Below are 15574 nucleotides of genomic sequence, written 5' to 3' on the forward strand. Positions count from 1 at the left end.
CAGCAAAGTGCAGGGCAACTGAAGTTGTTCTGGAAAAAGAGTATATTTTTTCATTTCTAAACAGTTGATTTCTAGACTGGGATTCCATGCCAGTGGAGTTTCCTTTTGGGAGTGTTGATACACAGTGGGGGATGCTAAAGGGGACAAACATACTCAGGAACTGAAAATAAATTGAAACCCTTTCCAAATAAATTCAACAAGCTAAGATAGAAAGTTCCTATATTCAATTTCTAAAGCAGTATTTTCAGTGCAAACATAATTTTGTGCTTCCTAGTGTATGTCTCTCTCCACACAGTCATTATGGGGCCAGACCTCAAATCCCTTATTCATACAAAGAACTCCTCAAAGGCATAATTCCGGAAACATTTAGGGCTGTACTTATAGAAGTAGGAAACACTTGTGTAGGATTTTCTTTGGTATTAACAAAAATCTTAAGACATAAGGACTGTGTTAATTGTTTTTCAGTTTTGCTCTTTTGTATTTTAACATTTGGATTTATGAAAGGCAAGAAAAATTGATACTAGCTAGAGCATGTTAAAACTTCGGTTTTCATTGATGCTTTCAGTGCCAAGAGAAAGCAAAATCAGGCTTCTAGTTAATTATTTATTGTCTTAGTTCAGCCAAGTGCTTGGCTCCTTGTAATAAGCAAACAAAAGGGCAGGTCTTTACCCTGTACAACTTGTAAACTGAAAAGTACATGGAGAAAACCAAACAGCTGGAAAATCCCCAGAGAAAGGAAAATGTTGGGAAAGGGCTTGACAGAAACTTAATTCATAGTGTAAAATCTTGCTTCTTTGAATTCTGTGGGAGAGTCGAAAAGCAAGTTGTTGATGGATTTGGCTTAGTTGGTTATTCCACGTATGGAAGCAAAACTAAAAACTTCAAGAAGAGAGTCTATGGGATTTTGTTGTGGGTGACAATTTTCAAGAATAAATAGAGGATTTCTGATACTAGGTCCACCTCAGTGGAACAAAACCCTATAATACGCTAACAGCTATACATAAGTGTGTCCTTTTTACTGCATGTTCTGAACCCTATTTTTCACTCTTTCATCTTGACCTCTTTGTGTTTCTCTGCTTCTAATCAGGTGTCTAAACGGCTGTACAGTATGGGCTGTTATGAAATATCTCTGGGAGACACAATTGGTGTGGGGACTCCCGGAAGTATGAAAAGGATGTTGGAAGCTGTTATGAAAGAAATTCCTCTGAATGCTCTTGCTGTTCACTGTCATGACACGTATGGCCAGGCATTAGCCAATATCCTCACAGCCATACAGGTAACTCAGGTCCTCCTTTTATAGATATGATAGTAATAGTCTTAGTTCAATTCAAATGCACAATTTAAAAAATCTCGTCCTTAAGGAAATCAACAGAATAGGAAACAGGCACTCACCAGACTTTCAGAAAGTATTGCTCGTGCTTCAGATTGTCTACAGGTATTACTGCTTTTGCTTATGCCAAGAAAATGTCAAAACACTTTCTGCAACCCTGCATGAAACTGGAAATTGTCAGTTCTGAATTCTTATCTTCTTATTACCTTGAATTCCATACAAAAACACTAAGAGACAGTGATGGTGATTAAATGCCATTGAATTTGGAAGAATGAGAGAGACAAAATATATTTTCTTCTGATGTCTCAGATTCCTCTTTTGTTAGGAACATGTGCACATTCGTAGATTACTAAATTAAAATTTCTAGTTTAAAGAGATGTCTAAATATAAAATAGAACAATGCATAATTACATGCATTGGATTTGTTTTCACACTGATAAATCTAAATTCTTGGGAATGTGTTAGAAAGAATGAGTGTTTTAGTACTGCCACTGTTAACATGCCTTCAGTATTATTTCATGTTTAGCAATTATGCCTTCCAAATAAGATGAATGATAACTTTATATCTTGTTTAATCTTCTTTCAAATCTGTTGCTAAATAGGCAGCAATAGTTAATTTCCGTAGAAGATATCTTTTCCTTTGAGTTTATATTTCTTAATAATATAGATACTTACTATAGGAAACAGATTACTAATTCTAATGTACATTTTGTAAGGATATTATGTTGATGAAAAACATTTTCAAATATATATGCATTCCAAAGGAGAGGTTTCTTTACTAAAAGTTACAGAAACAAAAGCTGTTCACAAGTTGTAGGTCTGTAAGTTCTACTTTATACTTTGCAGTGTCTCTTATTTCCGCTTCCTTGCAATTCATACAACAAAATCATCTTTCTCTTTCTTGACTTGATAGTTTGGCATGCTGCATATGTTGTTTAGAAAGAACAGCAGTATATTAACAGTTTTAATGGTATCAGCAAGAAGAAGGAACAGGGAGATGTTTCAATATGGGAATCTCTGCAGGTATTTGATTAGATATTGAATGTCAAAATCCAGTAAAAACGGTTCTAACTTTTACTTGTGGTGTTCACTACTGAGCCTTACTTGCTTTTAGTGTTGCAAATGTGTACATATGTATCATGGGATAAATAAATTGCTAATTTCACAGTTAGCTTCAGTTGCAGATGTAATAGCTAAAAGCATGAAAACCCTTGAGCATGGGAGGGGTTCTTCATAAAAATATTTGAAGCATTGTTTTTCAAATACTTCCTTAAAATAATTGCTGTCATGGTACCTACTAAACACTGAAACAATGGCTATGCTTTGTTAACCCCAGTATCTGTTATGAGTGTTATATTTCACATTTACCTCATGCTCCTGTCTTTTTATTTACTTCTTAAATTAACTTTGTAAGAGCTAAAGGAGAAGAAAGCTCCTAGGTACCTAATGTGCAATTTAGGCTAATTACGATGTAAATTCAAGAAAGCAATAGATCTAAAAAATAGTTTCCCCCAGCCTTTTCAGATTGCTGAGAAGCCAGAGATGCCTGAAATTCCAGCAGAAAACTTCCTTATGTGCTAAAATTCTGCTACAGTGCATGTCTAAAGGTGCTGTATTTAGTGCTGAACTGAACTTGTCATAGATTTAGCCAAAAGTCCTTGATGAAGTAGGCATTACACAGGCGCTCTGACTGGTTTTATGCAGGCTGCTCCTTGGCTTAGTCTGAAGGTAAGACCCCGACTCTTGGATCCTCAAACTGGGCCTCTACGTCACAACATCCTTTCCTGTCTCTGTAGCCTACCACTGATTCTAAATAATGACTTTGTTCAAAGAAACTTGGCAACTAGCACTGAGTTACAACTAATCAATATTATTTCTAAAACAGGGCAGCTTCTACTGGTCATCTTGATTATAGAGTGCCAAAGCCATTGGATCAGAACAACCAAGTCACTTCTAGCCCCTGCTGTCAGGCTTGTTTGTATTTTCCTGTCTCCCAAAGAAAAATGCAGGGTAGTTTAAGGTGCTGGAGCAAAATCTCTTGCCTTAAACTCAGTAATTTTTTTCATGGTCCAGATTCTCCACAGATGGAATTTCTAACCCTTTTTTCTCTATGGGCCTGTATGACAGATACAGTATTTCATGAGGAGTAAAATGTGATTGAGGGGTTATAGAAATAACAGGCTACAATTATTGTATGAAAACAATTATAAAGAATATTCAGCAAGCAAATTACCTTCTTTTTAAGACATTGTAGACTCCAACCTCAGGCTGAATACTATTGTATATTGTATTTTCTAAGAAATAATGAATGACAGCTGGAAAGCCACAAATCACTCTACACTAATTCAGGCAGTGCTTGGATGGGAGATCTCCTAGGAGTGGAAAGAGGTGCTGGTGATTCAGTAAGTGACTTTTTATACAGATCACATTGTTTCATGTAGGATTATACTACCCAGAATATTTTCTTTTGTTTGGGCCTGATCCAAAGTCATCTAGAACTGACAGGCTGTATCTGTATAAGAAATTAGCAGGGAAGTAGCCTTGTAATTTTAGTCTTCATTTTTATGTGTGTTGTTTTAGCAAAAGGATAGGTAGTGATAGATGGAGGAGAGATAAGCCAACTTTTAAGGGATAAGTAATTTTTTAAGTTGTTGAAGTGAATAACACAGATAGAAAGCATTGCCTAGAGAAAGGAGATACACTTTCTGTTTTGAAGAGAATCTGTGTAAAGTTGTGAAGAACATGAAGTGGTGTTTCAGAACAAAATATTAAACATTTTAGCAGAAACTTGTCTGGCTCTTGATTAACTGGCATAAACTTGGCTGAATCAGGAAAGTAAAATATTAAAATTCAGAGTATGCAATTTATTCAAGAGCCAAAATCAGAAGATGGGAAGTATGTGGTGATCTAATTAGGGGTTGTGATATTTTGAGTAAAATTCATATATAGGTTAGCTAATGTGGCAAAAACAAAACGTAGCTAAAACAAATAGTAAAACATATATAGGAAATTGTTACAGACCTCCAAGGAAGAGTAAAAAGATGGATCAGGAAACTTCTCTGCTTGGAGAGGCCCCAGTAAGGTAGACCACTGATCTCAGGAGATTTGAGTTACCTTGACAATTAACCCCCATAGCATTTACAGAATGGGTAAGAAGCGGGAAGTCTTTTAATGGAAGAACTATTTTCTTGCATAGCTTGTGTAGTTGCCAGAAATAGCTGAGTGAGTCTGTTTTCATAGCACATATCTGAACATGAGAAAGAATATGCCAAGAGACAAAAAGGAGATTTGGCCTGCATTGATAGCTCCATGAATGAAACAATTGCATGGTAATCTCATAGAAACGTATCAAATTTGAATCACTAATCTTAATTCATTAATATAAATTGATCCTTACTTACACTACCGGAATCAGGTCCTAACTTACAGAAAGGAAGTGTAAAATGCTAACGACTTACCAGAAACAAGGATTTTTAACCTTTGTGTGATCATTTCCACCTTATTGGACAGTATGAGATGAATGAGTTTGATGACTTGCCAAATGAAAATATTTTTTCATTAGTGCTTTATTTTTCCAGAAAATAGAAACTTCAGGGAAAATTAAAAACAATCCCAAATCCACACTTTAGTACCAGAAATGGAATTCAGCAAACCTATAATTAAACTTTCGAGGTGTCTCAGACTGCAAAATCCAAACTTATGAATATAAAGGTTTTCATTATCAACATTAGAATAGAAAATATCCTCTCACAGATAGCTGAAAATATTTAATAAAGTTTTATTAATGTCTTTAAGGTCCTTGAACTTTAAAGATTAAATAAACTTTTTTTTTTTTAATCCAAATAGAAATGGCTGGCTGCTAAACTCATCCATCTATCACTTATCTAAACAGGTTCTAGCCGCTTTGGTTCACACTGGTGCCACTAACCAGTTTGTATGTAGGTTATTTTTTGGCACCGGTTGGCATATGGAATAGGTCTAGATTCACACAAAGGCAGTTAGTGTTGATATGCCTATGTTTGAAGTGCCAGAACTAAGGAGGAATCAGAACAGAGATACCTAAGCTCCCACTGTATTAATTCGTAAGGATTGATATGCTACAAGACTAGAATTCACAACAGCCAGCAATGGTATGGCCTGAGTTAAGCACTGAAAAAAGGATTGTGTGTGAAATTCTCCTTTTCCATGATGCTTATGGGCCTACACTTGAAGCCTTAAGTGAGATGAATTTTCTACCAAAAAACATCTCCTAGATTTAAGTACTTGACTTGTCCCTTTTTCAAATACAAGATTTGCTGTTTGTGGCTGTTCAGCTTGCCCACAGTACAGACTGTTAGGGCCTGGGGCTCACTCTTCCTCTTTTAGATGGTTGTCCAAAGCTAGCTCACTGAGAAGCTCTGCTGTCAAGAGGCGAAGAGGCAAGATATGGCAATATCTTGCCTGGGTCTGAGTGTACACAAAGCCCTAACAGATCTGCACTGGAAACTTTGCTGGGGAAAAAAGAATTCAGAAAAGCAGCCTGAGGAATTAGTGTCTGAGTGGTATGGCTTGTGAATCATGTTCTATGCTGTTAAGTTCTATGAACTTTAACATCTCTTTTAGGTGCCAGATCTTCTTTAGCTGCCATAGTCCTCCTAAGTTTTTAGACCTGTATTTCTGCGACTAATTCACCTAAAAGAGTATAGATGTAAGGATGAATTTCCAAACAAATATAATATCAGTAAGACTATTTCTGTGCTAGAAAATCCCCTTTGCATTTTTATCCTGCAGTCAATCCCTGCATAATTGATTTGTCCAATTTAGTTTAGTAGGTGTGTATAGGGATGCAGGGGATGTGTTAGTGTATCCCAGTGAATGACTAGTATGTACAGCTGGAAGCCATACAAGTTAGAGTCGTTGAATAAAACAGAGAAGTAATAATGGTAGAATAGCATGAAGGTATGGCTAGCAATGGTGGGAGGCCAAACAGGAAGAAGGCAAATATGTTTGTATACTAGACACAATTAAATACTCAACCATTCTAGAGTTTCTGTTGGTGATTGTTATCTTGTGTTTTTACTGAGTTATGCATATAAGCATACTGTACATGCAGCCACAATTTAATCTTTTGATTTAAAAAGAATCAACAGTATAATTTTTTAAAGCAAAACTTTATGAAACTTTATGTTACAGAAGCTCATAAACATGTTTTCCCTGGGTTTAGTTTTCAAGAATTTTATGCTTTTTTAATTTCTTCTTTGGGTTTCATTTCCAAACAGACACAAAGTTAAAACCAGCAAGTTTGTCCTGGATTCATGTTGAAATTGCCACTTTTTCATGATTTTAATGCAAAACAATAACTGGGTTGATCTTTTTAAACTTTGTGTACAGTTGCTTGGACAGGGCCACAACATTAAGGGAGATTTTTAAAACTAGATGAGCTTTGTTGCAAAATGCTATATTAGGGGAGAATTATGAGTATGTAGTATAAGTAAGAATTAAGCAATAAAACTAAAAACTTTGTTCCTTGCTCATGTATGTATCAAACAGCAATCAAAAAATCCACAGCATGCTGGATAACAAAACAGGGACTTTAAAAGAGAACAAAGGAGGCAGGATTAACTCCAAGTGTCATTTAATTCATGTATGCACTTTTATTTATATGGTGATATAAGTGGTCACCATGTTGGACGATCAAAATTCAGGACTGCTTTTTTATCTGCCTACAGTCTAGATTTAACCAACATCTGAATTCCTTCACTTTCTCTCTGCAAAACAGAGACCAAAGCGTATACATGAGTCTTCAATAAAGATTAATAATTTTCTTTCCTGTATCCCAGCTGTATGTACCATTGACTCCTAGACCTTATGTTCATCACTGGTAATCTACCTCTTCCTAATGACCATAAGCTGAAAGTTGTGGTAGAATTTTAGATTCATCTCAGATCATTCTTTTGGTAAGAAATGCTCTCTTTTTAATTTCCTACTAAGTACAGTCATTCAGAGCTATAGCATGGTAGAAAAACAAATGACACTTCTGTTACAGGGTAGGGAGGATAGATCAGCAACCATGAAGAAGTGTGAAGCCTCCATATAGTCACTGTGCTAGAGCTGGTCTAGGAATTTCTCATGGAACAGCACAATATGAACTGAGTAGTGGGAAAGGCAGTTTAGCCATATTTGTCTGCTTCTGCACATGTAAAACATACTTCTTTTGGGGCTTTGTACAGTAATTCAGGAGATGAATTTGTATGTCATGGGCTGCCAAAGTTCTTGCCTGAACAATACATTAAATATCACTCGGATTTTTTTTTTTATTATCAGCTGTGTGCTGGGGTACCCAGAGCCTATTAGTGAAATGATTTACATCTAAACTCATTTTTAACAGAGCAAAAATAGTTATGATAGGTTTAGTTAAAATTTCAACATTATACTAAAGACTGTTTCTAAAGCCAATAGGGAGGTATTATACAGAATGAATGAGGTACAGGAGGCAGGGACCATAAAATCTTGGTTTGTCTTCTCCGAATTTGCCATGTCTCTGTGCACATCACTTTTCTTCAATTTTTCATTTGTAAAACAGAAATGAGGCTCATCTCTTTTTTTGTGAAATGATAAAAAAAATCTATAGAAGAGCATTGGAAAAATACAAATTATTTTTATGTAGTCCAGATTTAAAAGTTATTTTTGAAATTGCAGTTTGAAAACTGAATAGATTTTAATTTTTGTTTAGAGGGTAATATTGAGATTTAAAAAGCTAAGGTATATGAGTGGGCAAATGATCAAAATGCATACATGTCCATTCAAATTAGCGGAGTTTTGTAACACTCCATTTCCTTTCCCCTCTGTGGCCTGGCATTCTGTAGAGTTTATACTATACATCATGGGAGTGGAAAAGGCTTGCCTTATGAAACATTCATATATTTTGGGATCTTGCAAAATATTGGTATTTTTGCATTCCTGTTTTGAGAAAGACACAGAGGTGGAGAGGTTTCAGTAGACCTCACAAGTTTACTTTCTTCTGTAAAATGCTGTTTACAAAAGAATAAAGATATGCTAGGAAACTGCAAAGCACTTAACTGAGAGCTCTGGATTTCAAAATTCAGATGGGGAAACATTAGAAAAAACACAGCTTGACTGAGAATAGCTAGTATAGGATTCAGGAAGGGCTGGTCATGCTTCAGTATTTCGCTGGAATTCTTTGAGGCAGTCACTGCCAAAGAAGACAAAGGATATACAGTGGCCATCATGTGCTTTGATTTTTCAGAAAACAATTTACAGTGTTCTGTACTGGAAGTTAATATTAAGGCGTGGAGACATGTAATAAGTGGAAAGTTGGCTAAATGGCAGGAAACAAATGGGAGTTATAAAATGAAATTTCTTCAAGCTGGAAAGCGCCCACCAGCAGGGTAGTGGAAGGATTGGTCTGTGGGTCCCAGGTTTTTCTGCTTAAATGAATAATTTGCAGTACCATAATGCTCATGTTCAGGGCAATTGTTCTAACTAAATCTGGCTAATACTCTAACACAAGCAAAAGAAAAATGTTTGGGGATAAAAGCAGAAGAGTAGGAATATGCATAATTTTAGGTAAGGTAAAAGATTATTTGGTACAACATGCCTATCTTTTTTAAAAAAGATCTTCCTACAGCTTTCTACTTTTAGAAAACATCGGTTTGCTTTTTTGTGTCTGTTTCCTTTTGTCCCTTTTCCATACAGAAACACATAACACATAGGTAATGCTAGGAATTAAAAAGTTTATACATCTGAGCTGAAGAAATACATGATATTAAGAAAGAAAAGAGCGATTAAAATTGTGTAAGATTGATAGGTAACAAAACAAGAATAAATCTCTGTGTATCTGAAAGCAGACAGGAAAATGGCAGGTGAATGGCAGGAGGAAAATGGCAGGTGAATTGTGAAAAGGTTCCAGATTGCAAAGTTTCTGTGAAGAAAACTTAAAAAGAGGCTGTGTACCTTAGGAAAGTATAAAAACACTTGCATTGTAATATCAAATAGTACTGCTACTATGAACAGTCAGCTAGTTACTTTTATAAATGAAAAAACATACTGCAGAAATAAATCAATCAGACCTACATATGGGAAGAAAATCAAAGCATAGGCATTCATTCTGAAAATCTGAGAGATCTTTTGAAGTATTTTATCTGTTTTATTTGGGGGGTGCTTACTGATTTTGCACTATTGCCTATAACTTCAAAAAGAAAAAAAAAACAAGAAAGCAAATGAACAAACAGTACCACCCATGCTCTTTTCTCAAATCAGTACAAAAGAAGGAGCAGCCCTATTTTTATTACTATCTCCTGTTTTTTGCAGGATGCACATAGTATGCAATTTCTGAAGAGCTGAATTTATCTGACCTTTCTTCATATTCTTCAGAAAAACTTGATAGCCTGGTAGTTCACAAATAAATTCCTCACTGATATTATTACAACTGTTACTCCATTACTGGAATAAAGTTTAAACAAGTTATTTAAGTTCAAGCTTAAATAAAGTTTCTGACTTGTTTCAGAATGTTTAAATTTTGAACTTCTTAGGATAGGAGAGGGACTGTGTTTGTTAGTATACACTGAATTAGTAGCTAGAGATCCAAAGACAAGGATGTATTACATGAATATACTGATATGTAGCCTTATTTTTAAATGAATCTTAGTATATCCTAAGTGATTAACAAATAATAGAAATCTTCATTGTTCTGGCTATCTCGAATGCGATGATTGAATTTCAGAAGCTTTCAATCCTTGTTACTGAACCAGCAAACCTCAGGTCTAAGTCTGTTTCAGGATACTAATCAGACAAAGAAATTCTGCATCAGTTATAGATTATTCTCATCTCCAGGTTCTCCCACTAGAGCTGACTTGGAGCAATAGACACAACTTCCCTTTGGCTTAAACTCAAACCTCAGCTGTCTTTTTAAACATTTTTAAACCTAGAATTTCTCATGCAAATCCACTTATCTCTATATATTTCTCTGCAGCTACATATAGATTTATCACTCTAGGTCTAAATGGAATATGAATGGAGAAATCACTGCAACAACCAGAGAAATAAAACCTAAAGTGTTTTTGTAGCAGTTTTCCATCTTAAAGCCAAATATATTCTCTATACTAATGGCATTGAAGCTGTGGATTTATAGAAGGAATGGATTTGGCCCAGATATTTTATGCCTTTTTCTCTTTTTCTGTGCTTGTATCTCCTTGCCTAGTTACACTTTTTTCTTGGAATTCTGTTTTATTGTAGCTTTTCTAATCTCATCTTAGATGCTTGCTTTCTTTTTTGAGTTTCCCATGCTGTAAGTAACATTCAGTTGCATATTTCACTTTCTTCAATGTCAGTAGTATGTTCTAATTTCAGCTTCATTGATAATTTTCTGTTTCATTAAATCTAGAAGCATTAAGGCCATTCTAATTCAGTGGACTGACACCTAAAAAGTATTCTGGTATTACTTCCATTTCTGTGCATCTTTCTCCTGTTGCAGGTACAATTCTGTGTAAAAAAATACACAGATTCAGACTGTTTGCTTTAAATAATTATTATTCATCAGATTTTACTCTGCTGCATTATTCTTTAAGTTTCACATTTGGAACTACATTTGTAAAACGAAATAAAATTAGATTTCAAGGAATATGAGAAGACAATGGTCTTTTTTCCCCCATTTGACAGTTAATAACAGGCTCGCAAATTTGTCCTTGCACAGAAATAATTAGGTTCAGAAAATAATTTAGATATACTTAGCCAGCAGATTGTAGGCCCATCCAAAGGTAATACTCTGTATAGACTGTTATTGTCTACTTCCCCTCTTCTTTGTTCTCCTTTGCAAACTCTTTTTTTGCCATTCTTTGCCTCCTTCAGTGCATAAGTGGAGTGAATACAGTGCTGGCAGCTCACTGACAAGAAGGGAGAATGATAGAAACAAATACTGTGCCCCTGCATTCACCTAATCCCTAAAATTTTCTCTGGCACTTGGCAATTTTCTCTCTTTCACTATTTTCCTAGTCATTGTTTGGTAGTTGTAAGTCCACATGGCCAGAGCAATAGCCTTTTTACAGACTTCCTTTTATCAGCCCAACTGTCTCTTGTTTAACTTGACTATTTAAATGGCTAAGAGTCAGCATCATCCAGTTCTGAAGTGGACTGGGCAGTAATCCAGCTCTTTCTGTTAGAGACAGACATTCATTTTTTTGGACTAGAGACAAATTACTTCCAAATGCTGGAAATGTAAGAAGGCTTTTCAAAAAAGGTTTTCAGGTGTTTATAGAACAAATTAGTATAAAATAGTTTTCAAAATGCTAAGCCCAATTTAAAATAAATATTTAGTACTTTTAGGAGTTGTCAAAATCTAGCACTGGAAAACTGAAGTCACTGATCTGTTGCATGCATAAAAAAAATAATGAGGGCACACTTGTGTCAAATTCCCCTTGCATTTTTCTATTGTGCCTCAGCTGGATTGCATGCATAAAAAGGTAGTACTTTGTCTTTTTTTTTTTTTTTTTCCAGGAGACTACGTGGCTTGTGGTAGGTTTGATGAGATGCTTGCTTGTAGCAATCAGAAATGAGACTGATAACTGTTATTTTGTGACAGTTTTCAATACACTTTTTGAAAATCAGAGTCTAGATTATCAAGATGACTGGAAAATGAGGAATTTTTGTTGATGTAAAGTTTGTTTTTTGTGACACATTCAACATCGCATAGGCACTCTTTAGTTCACAGAAAGACAGTCTAGGTCTCCACATCTATTTTACTTGCCCCTTTTGTTTTTGTAAGGTCTTGCTTGTTTTTCACACACTATCCAATTTACACAAAATGAAATGAGATTTCTGCAAACAGATAGTTTCCTACACAACTGTCTCGTCCCAGAACTGCCCTATCCTTGCAAGCCTGTCCCCTTCTCCCTTTCAGTCCTCCACCCCCACCCACATTTCTTCATCCATTTCCATCTCTTAAGCCATCACAATAATTTTGGATATCAGACTAGATGAATAGACACTATACTGCTCCTTTAACATGTTTCCAGCCTCAATACCTCCTCATCATCCTATTCTAGTTATATTTTTTCCCTTTTTTTTCACACTGCTCCCCAGACCTCACTTACTCTTGTTGTATCTCCACCTTAACCAGTCACCTTTCTCCTTTGTGCTGCCTAGATCCAGCAAAGTATTAATTGGCTACATCTGTACTAGTAAATTAAATATACCTGGGCTTCTCTGGCACTGATACCAAGTAATATGAAAAGCCTGCATCTATAATATCAAATTCTCACCCTCCAAAACAGGGTCACCACTTCCAAACTGCCAACTATGAATGCTCCCTAACCTGTGCTAGTTCCCAAAATGTGCCAGAAATTGCTTGGGAGAGTGCTGTGTGGCCCAGGCCAAAACTGTGCCATGTAACAATTTGGTTTGGATACCAGCTGGAGAGCTGCGGAGCTCTGAAGAACTAGACTGTGCTTCTGTGGACCAAAGAGTGCCTGTGTATTATTGAATGAGTCACAAAAACCACATTGCTACCAAAAACAGATTGCTACCAAATTTGTTAGCAAACTGGTAGCAATTACAGGCAGTTGACAATTGAGTTCCAGTTCTTGGGAGCATTCCCTGGTGCTCTTTAGTTTACCAGTAATATAGATAGCCACAAGAGAGCACAAGTTCCTGTACATTAAGAGCACAAAAGAGAGTGTTTTGCTTTTGTTCTCAGTGGCTGTTTTGCAGTGTCCCCAGAAATGAGATTTTGGAGGTTCTTGTCTGCTCTGAGCATATTCTGTGCTGCCGGAGTCTTTGGAGATTTTCACTGCAGAGCTGCAACAAGTTTTCACTAAGCATCTCTACAGTGTATCCATGTATATGGCTAAGATGGAGCTCCCCAAATTACAAGACTTTGATCCAAGCCACAGGGACATGAGCACTTAAAAAGAGAGTATATCATAATTTACTAATATGAGGAAAACAGTGTTTTTATGTTGTTTTTAAAAGCTGAACTATTTTGGCTAAATTTTTCCAAAGCAATTTAGTTCAAGGCACATATCCATTGTACAGAATTTCAGTTTGATTGGTAAAAAAAAGTGGCAAAGCTGTAAGCAGCTTACCATAGGATCTGAATATGGAAAATGTTGGCCACTGTAGTTGGCATGGCTAACATGCTGATTTAAATTAAATTTCTGATTTAAATAACCACAAGATTGATGTCTGTATTTCAAAAATAGTCATCTAAAATATATTCTAGATTCATACTAGGTTTGTGTTAACAGACCTCTGATTTGTTTCTGTGATAAAGATGTACTTACGATGATTCTAGAACATATATTTTTTGTAATTGTAATCTAGAACATGAGTATGCTAATACTTGTGTACCTAGCTTTATGTTTTCATCTAGTGTCTTTCTTGATTGACTGTGGTATAGTCTTATTCCTTTCACTTTCTTTTGGTTTTGAGCTGACATGCTGCACACTAAAAAGATACGCAGAGTAGTGACAAAAATAACATAATATTCTACATGATTGTGAAAGAAAATTCTCAAGAGTTTGGTAAGGATACAATTATTTACAGTACCTTTAGTTTCTTATTCTTCAGGAGTTGATTCCTTAATCAGTTTCTTGGCTCAGATTGAAAATCATTTTAATTGTATTTTCAAAAGAAATTATTTCTATAAAAGTTTCTTGACTTATTTTTTTTTAATCCTCTAAAAGTCATATTGCACTTTGATCAGGCTGTAACTCTGTACACATCAGCTAGAAGAAGATAAATGGCTTTTAGATGTGTATTTTTCTGCTCTGGCAAAATGACTTCCCCTCCCTTTTTCCCCTGAAGAGTTTTTTTCTTTTTTTTTTTTTTTAATTTAATGGTAAGTGTAAAACAAGGACAACATTGCTACAACACTTCCCAGCTAGAAATGGTGTTTCTTTTCCTTACCTTTTGTTATTTGTGAGTGTGCTTATTCTAGTTTATGCCTGGAAAAAAAGGTCTTGCCTTGCAAGCTGACATTTAGAGCCATGTAAGAGTGAGGCTAGTTTGCCATGGCAGGAACAGTCCTGGGAAATAGCTGCAACTGGATCAGAAATCCCAGTGTCTCCAGTAGGGAAGAGCAGTGTTTACAGGATGACTCTTACTTCCTTTTTGGGCAGCTCTACAGACAGCTGTGCTGAGGGGGTGGACCTAAACCTCTGGCCATTCTTGTATATTTATGGCTCCACGGAACCAATTCTGTTATGATCCAGCAAGCAATGAAGGAGGAGGATTTGCTTTGTGTTGTTGAGATACATAGGTGGCTTTAAACAAACTGTCAGGGTGTTTCCTAAATTAAAGGGCAGAAAGTTCAGAGATCCTGTGATTAAGCAGATTCAGGTTCCCAAATTCACTCTAAATAGTATATTAGATAGATCTTTGTAGCCATGTGAGAGCAAATGACTATTTTGCATAATTGCAATAAGTCAAAGATGACTTGGTCAAGACAGAAACCAAAGCTGATGCAGTACTTGAAGTATGACAATCATATTTGCTTTCTGCACTGTGCAGAAGCAACACTGAACCAGTCTTCTGATCAGTTAATGTCATTTATGTATTTTTTTTCTTTTTCTTTTGAAATATTATGGTGCAGATTGAAACAGCTAGGCTTTCAGAAGTTAAAAGATTTTGATCATTTTTCAAGATAAATGAATGATAGTTTTATGCACTCTGTGATTTTTGCCAACTTTCATATTTTCCTGTTTATTTAATTTTTTCTGCTTTATTGCTTAGTGCAAGTGCTATACAGTGATAGACAGAGGCAAATGACAGACACACAAAGACCTCTCAAATGCACAGAGTTAGCAATTACAGAATGAAAGAAACATTCTTCTCTAATTAAGTTAATCAGAGTTAGATTTTACTTGCACTAGCAGTTGTAACAAATGGTAACAATTTTTAATTTAATGTATCTCTTCGTCTTAAGAATAAACCAAGTGAACAGAATAGAAGTAGATATATCAAGGCAATACAATGTTCATTTTTAGCAAAAGATGAGGTGGTAAGCAGCTTTTTTTTTTTTTTTAAATAAAAGCAGTGTTCTGGCTTTACTGTTGAAAGATGTTTTGGCTAAGCAATTGAAATTGTTTTTTTTTAAGAAAAGGAACTTTATTCAGAAAAGAAGGAAAAGAAATTTGCAAGATATTTTGGCGCTGCCCACTTCAATGCTAGCTTTTAATTAGTCAGTGTATTGAAAGGCAAGGTTCCTTTGGAGGTATTGTAATAAAAGTGATGAAAATGATAAAACTGATC

At 35.5% G+C, this 15574-nt stretch overlaps 1 protein-coding gene across 1 annotated transcript in view; it reads left to right on the forward strand.

The window, feature by feature from the left end:
• HMGCLL1 (3-hydroxy-3-methylglutaryl-CoA lyase like 1) overlaps positions 1-15574 on the forward strand; it is an 81432-nt gene that overhangs the window by 49404 nt on the left and 16454 nt on the right. The window contains 1 exon segment of the mRNA XM_067294825.1: positions 1088-1276. Coding sequence (XP_067150926.1) covers positions 1088-1276 — 189 coding nt within the window.

This window comes from Apteryx mantelli, chromosome 3 (assembly GCF_036417845.1).
Source record: "Apteryx mantelli isolate bAptMan1 chromosome 3, bAptMan1.hap1, whole genome shotgun sequence".
Classification (NCBI taxonomy): Eukaryota; Metazoa; Chordata; class Aves; order Apterygiformes; family Apterygidae; genus Apteryx; species Apteryx mantelli.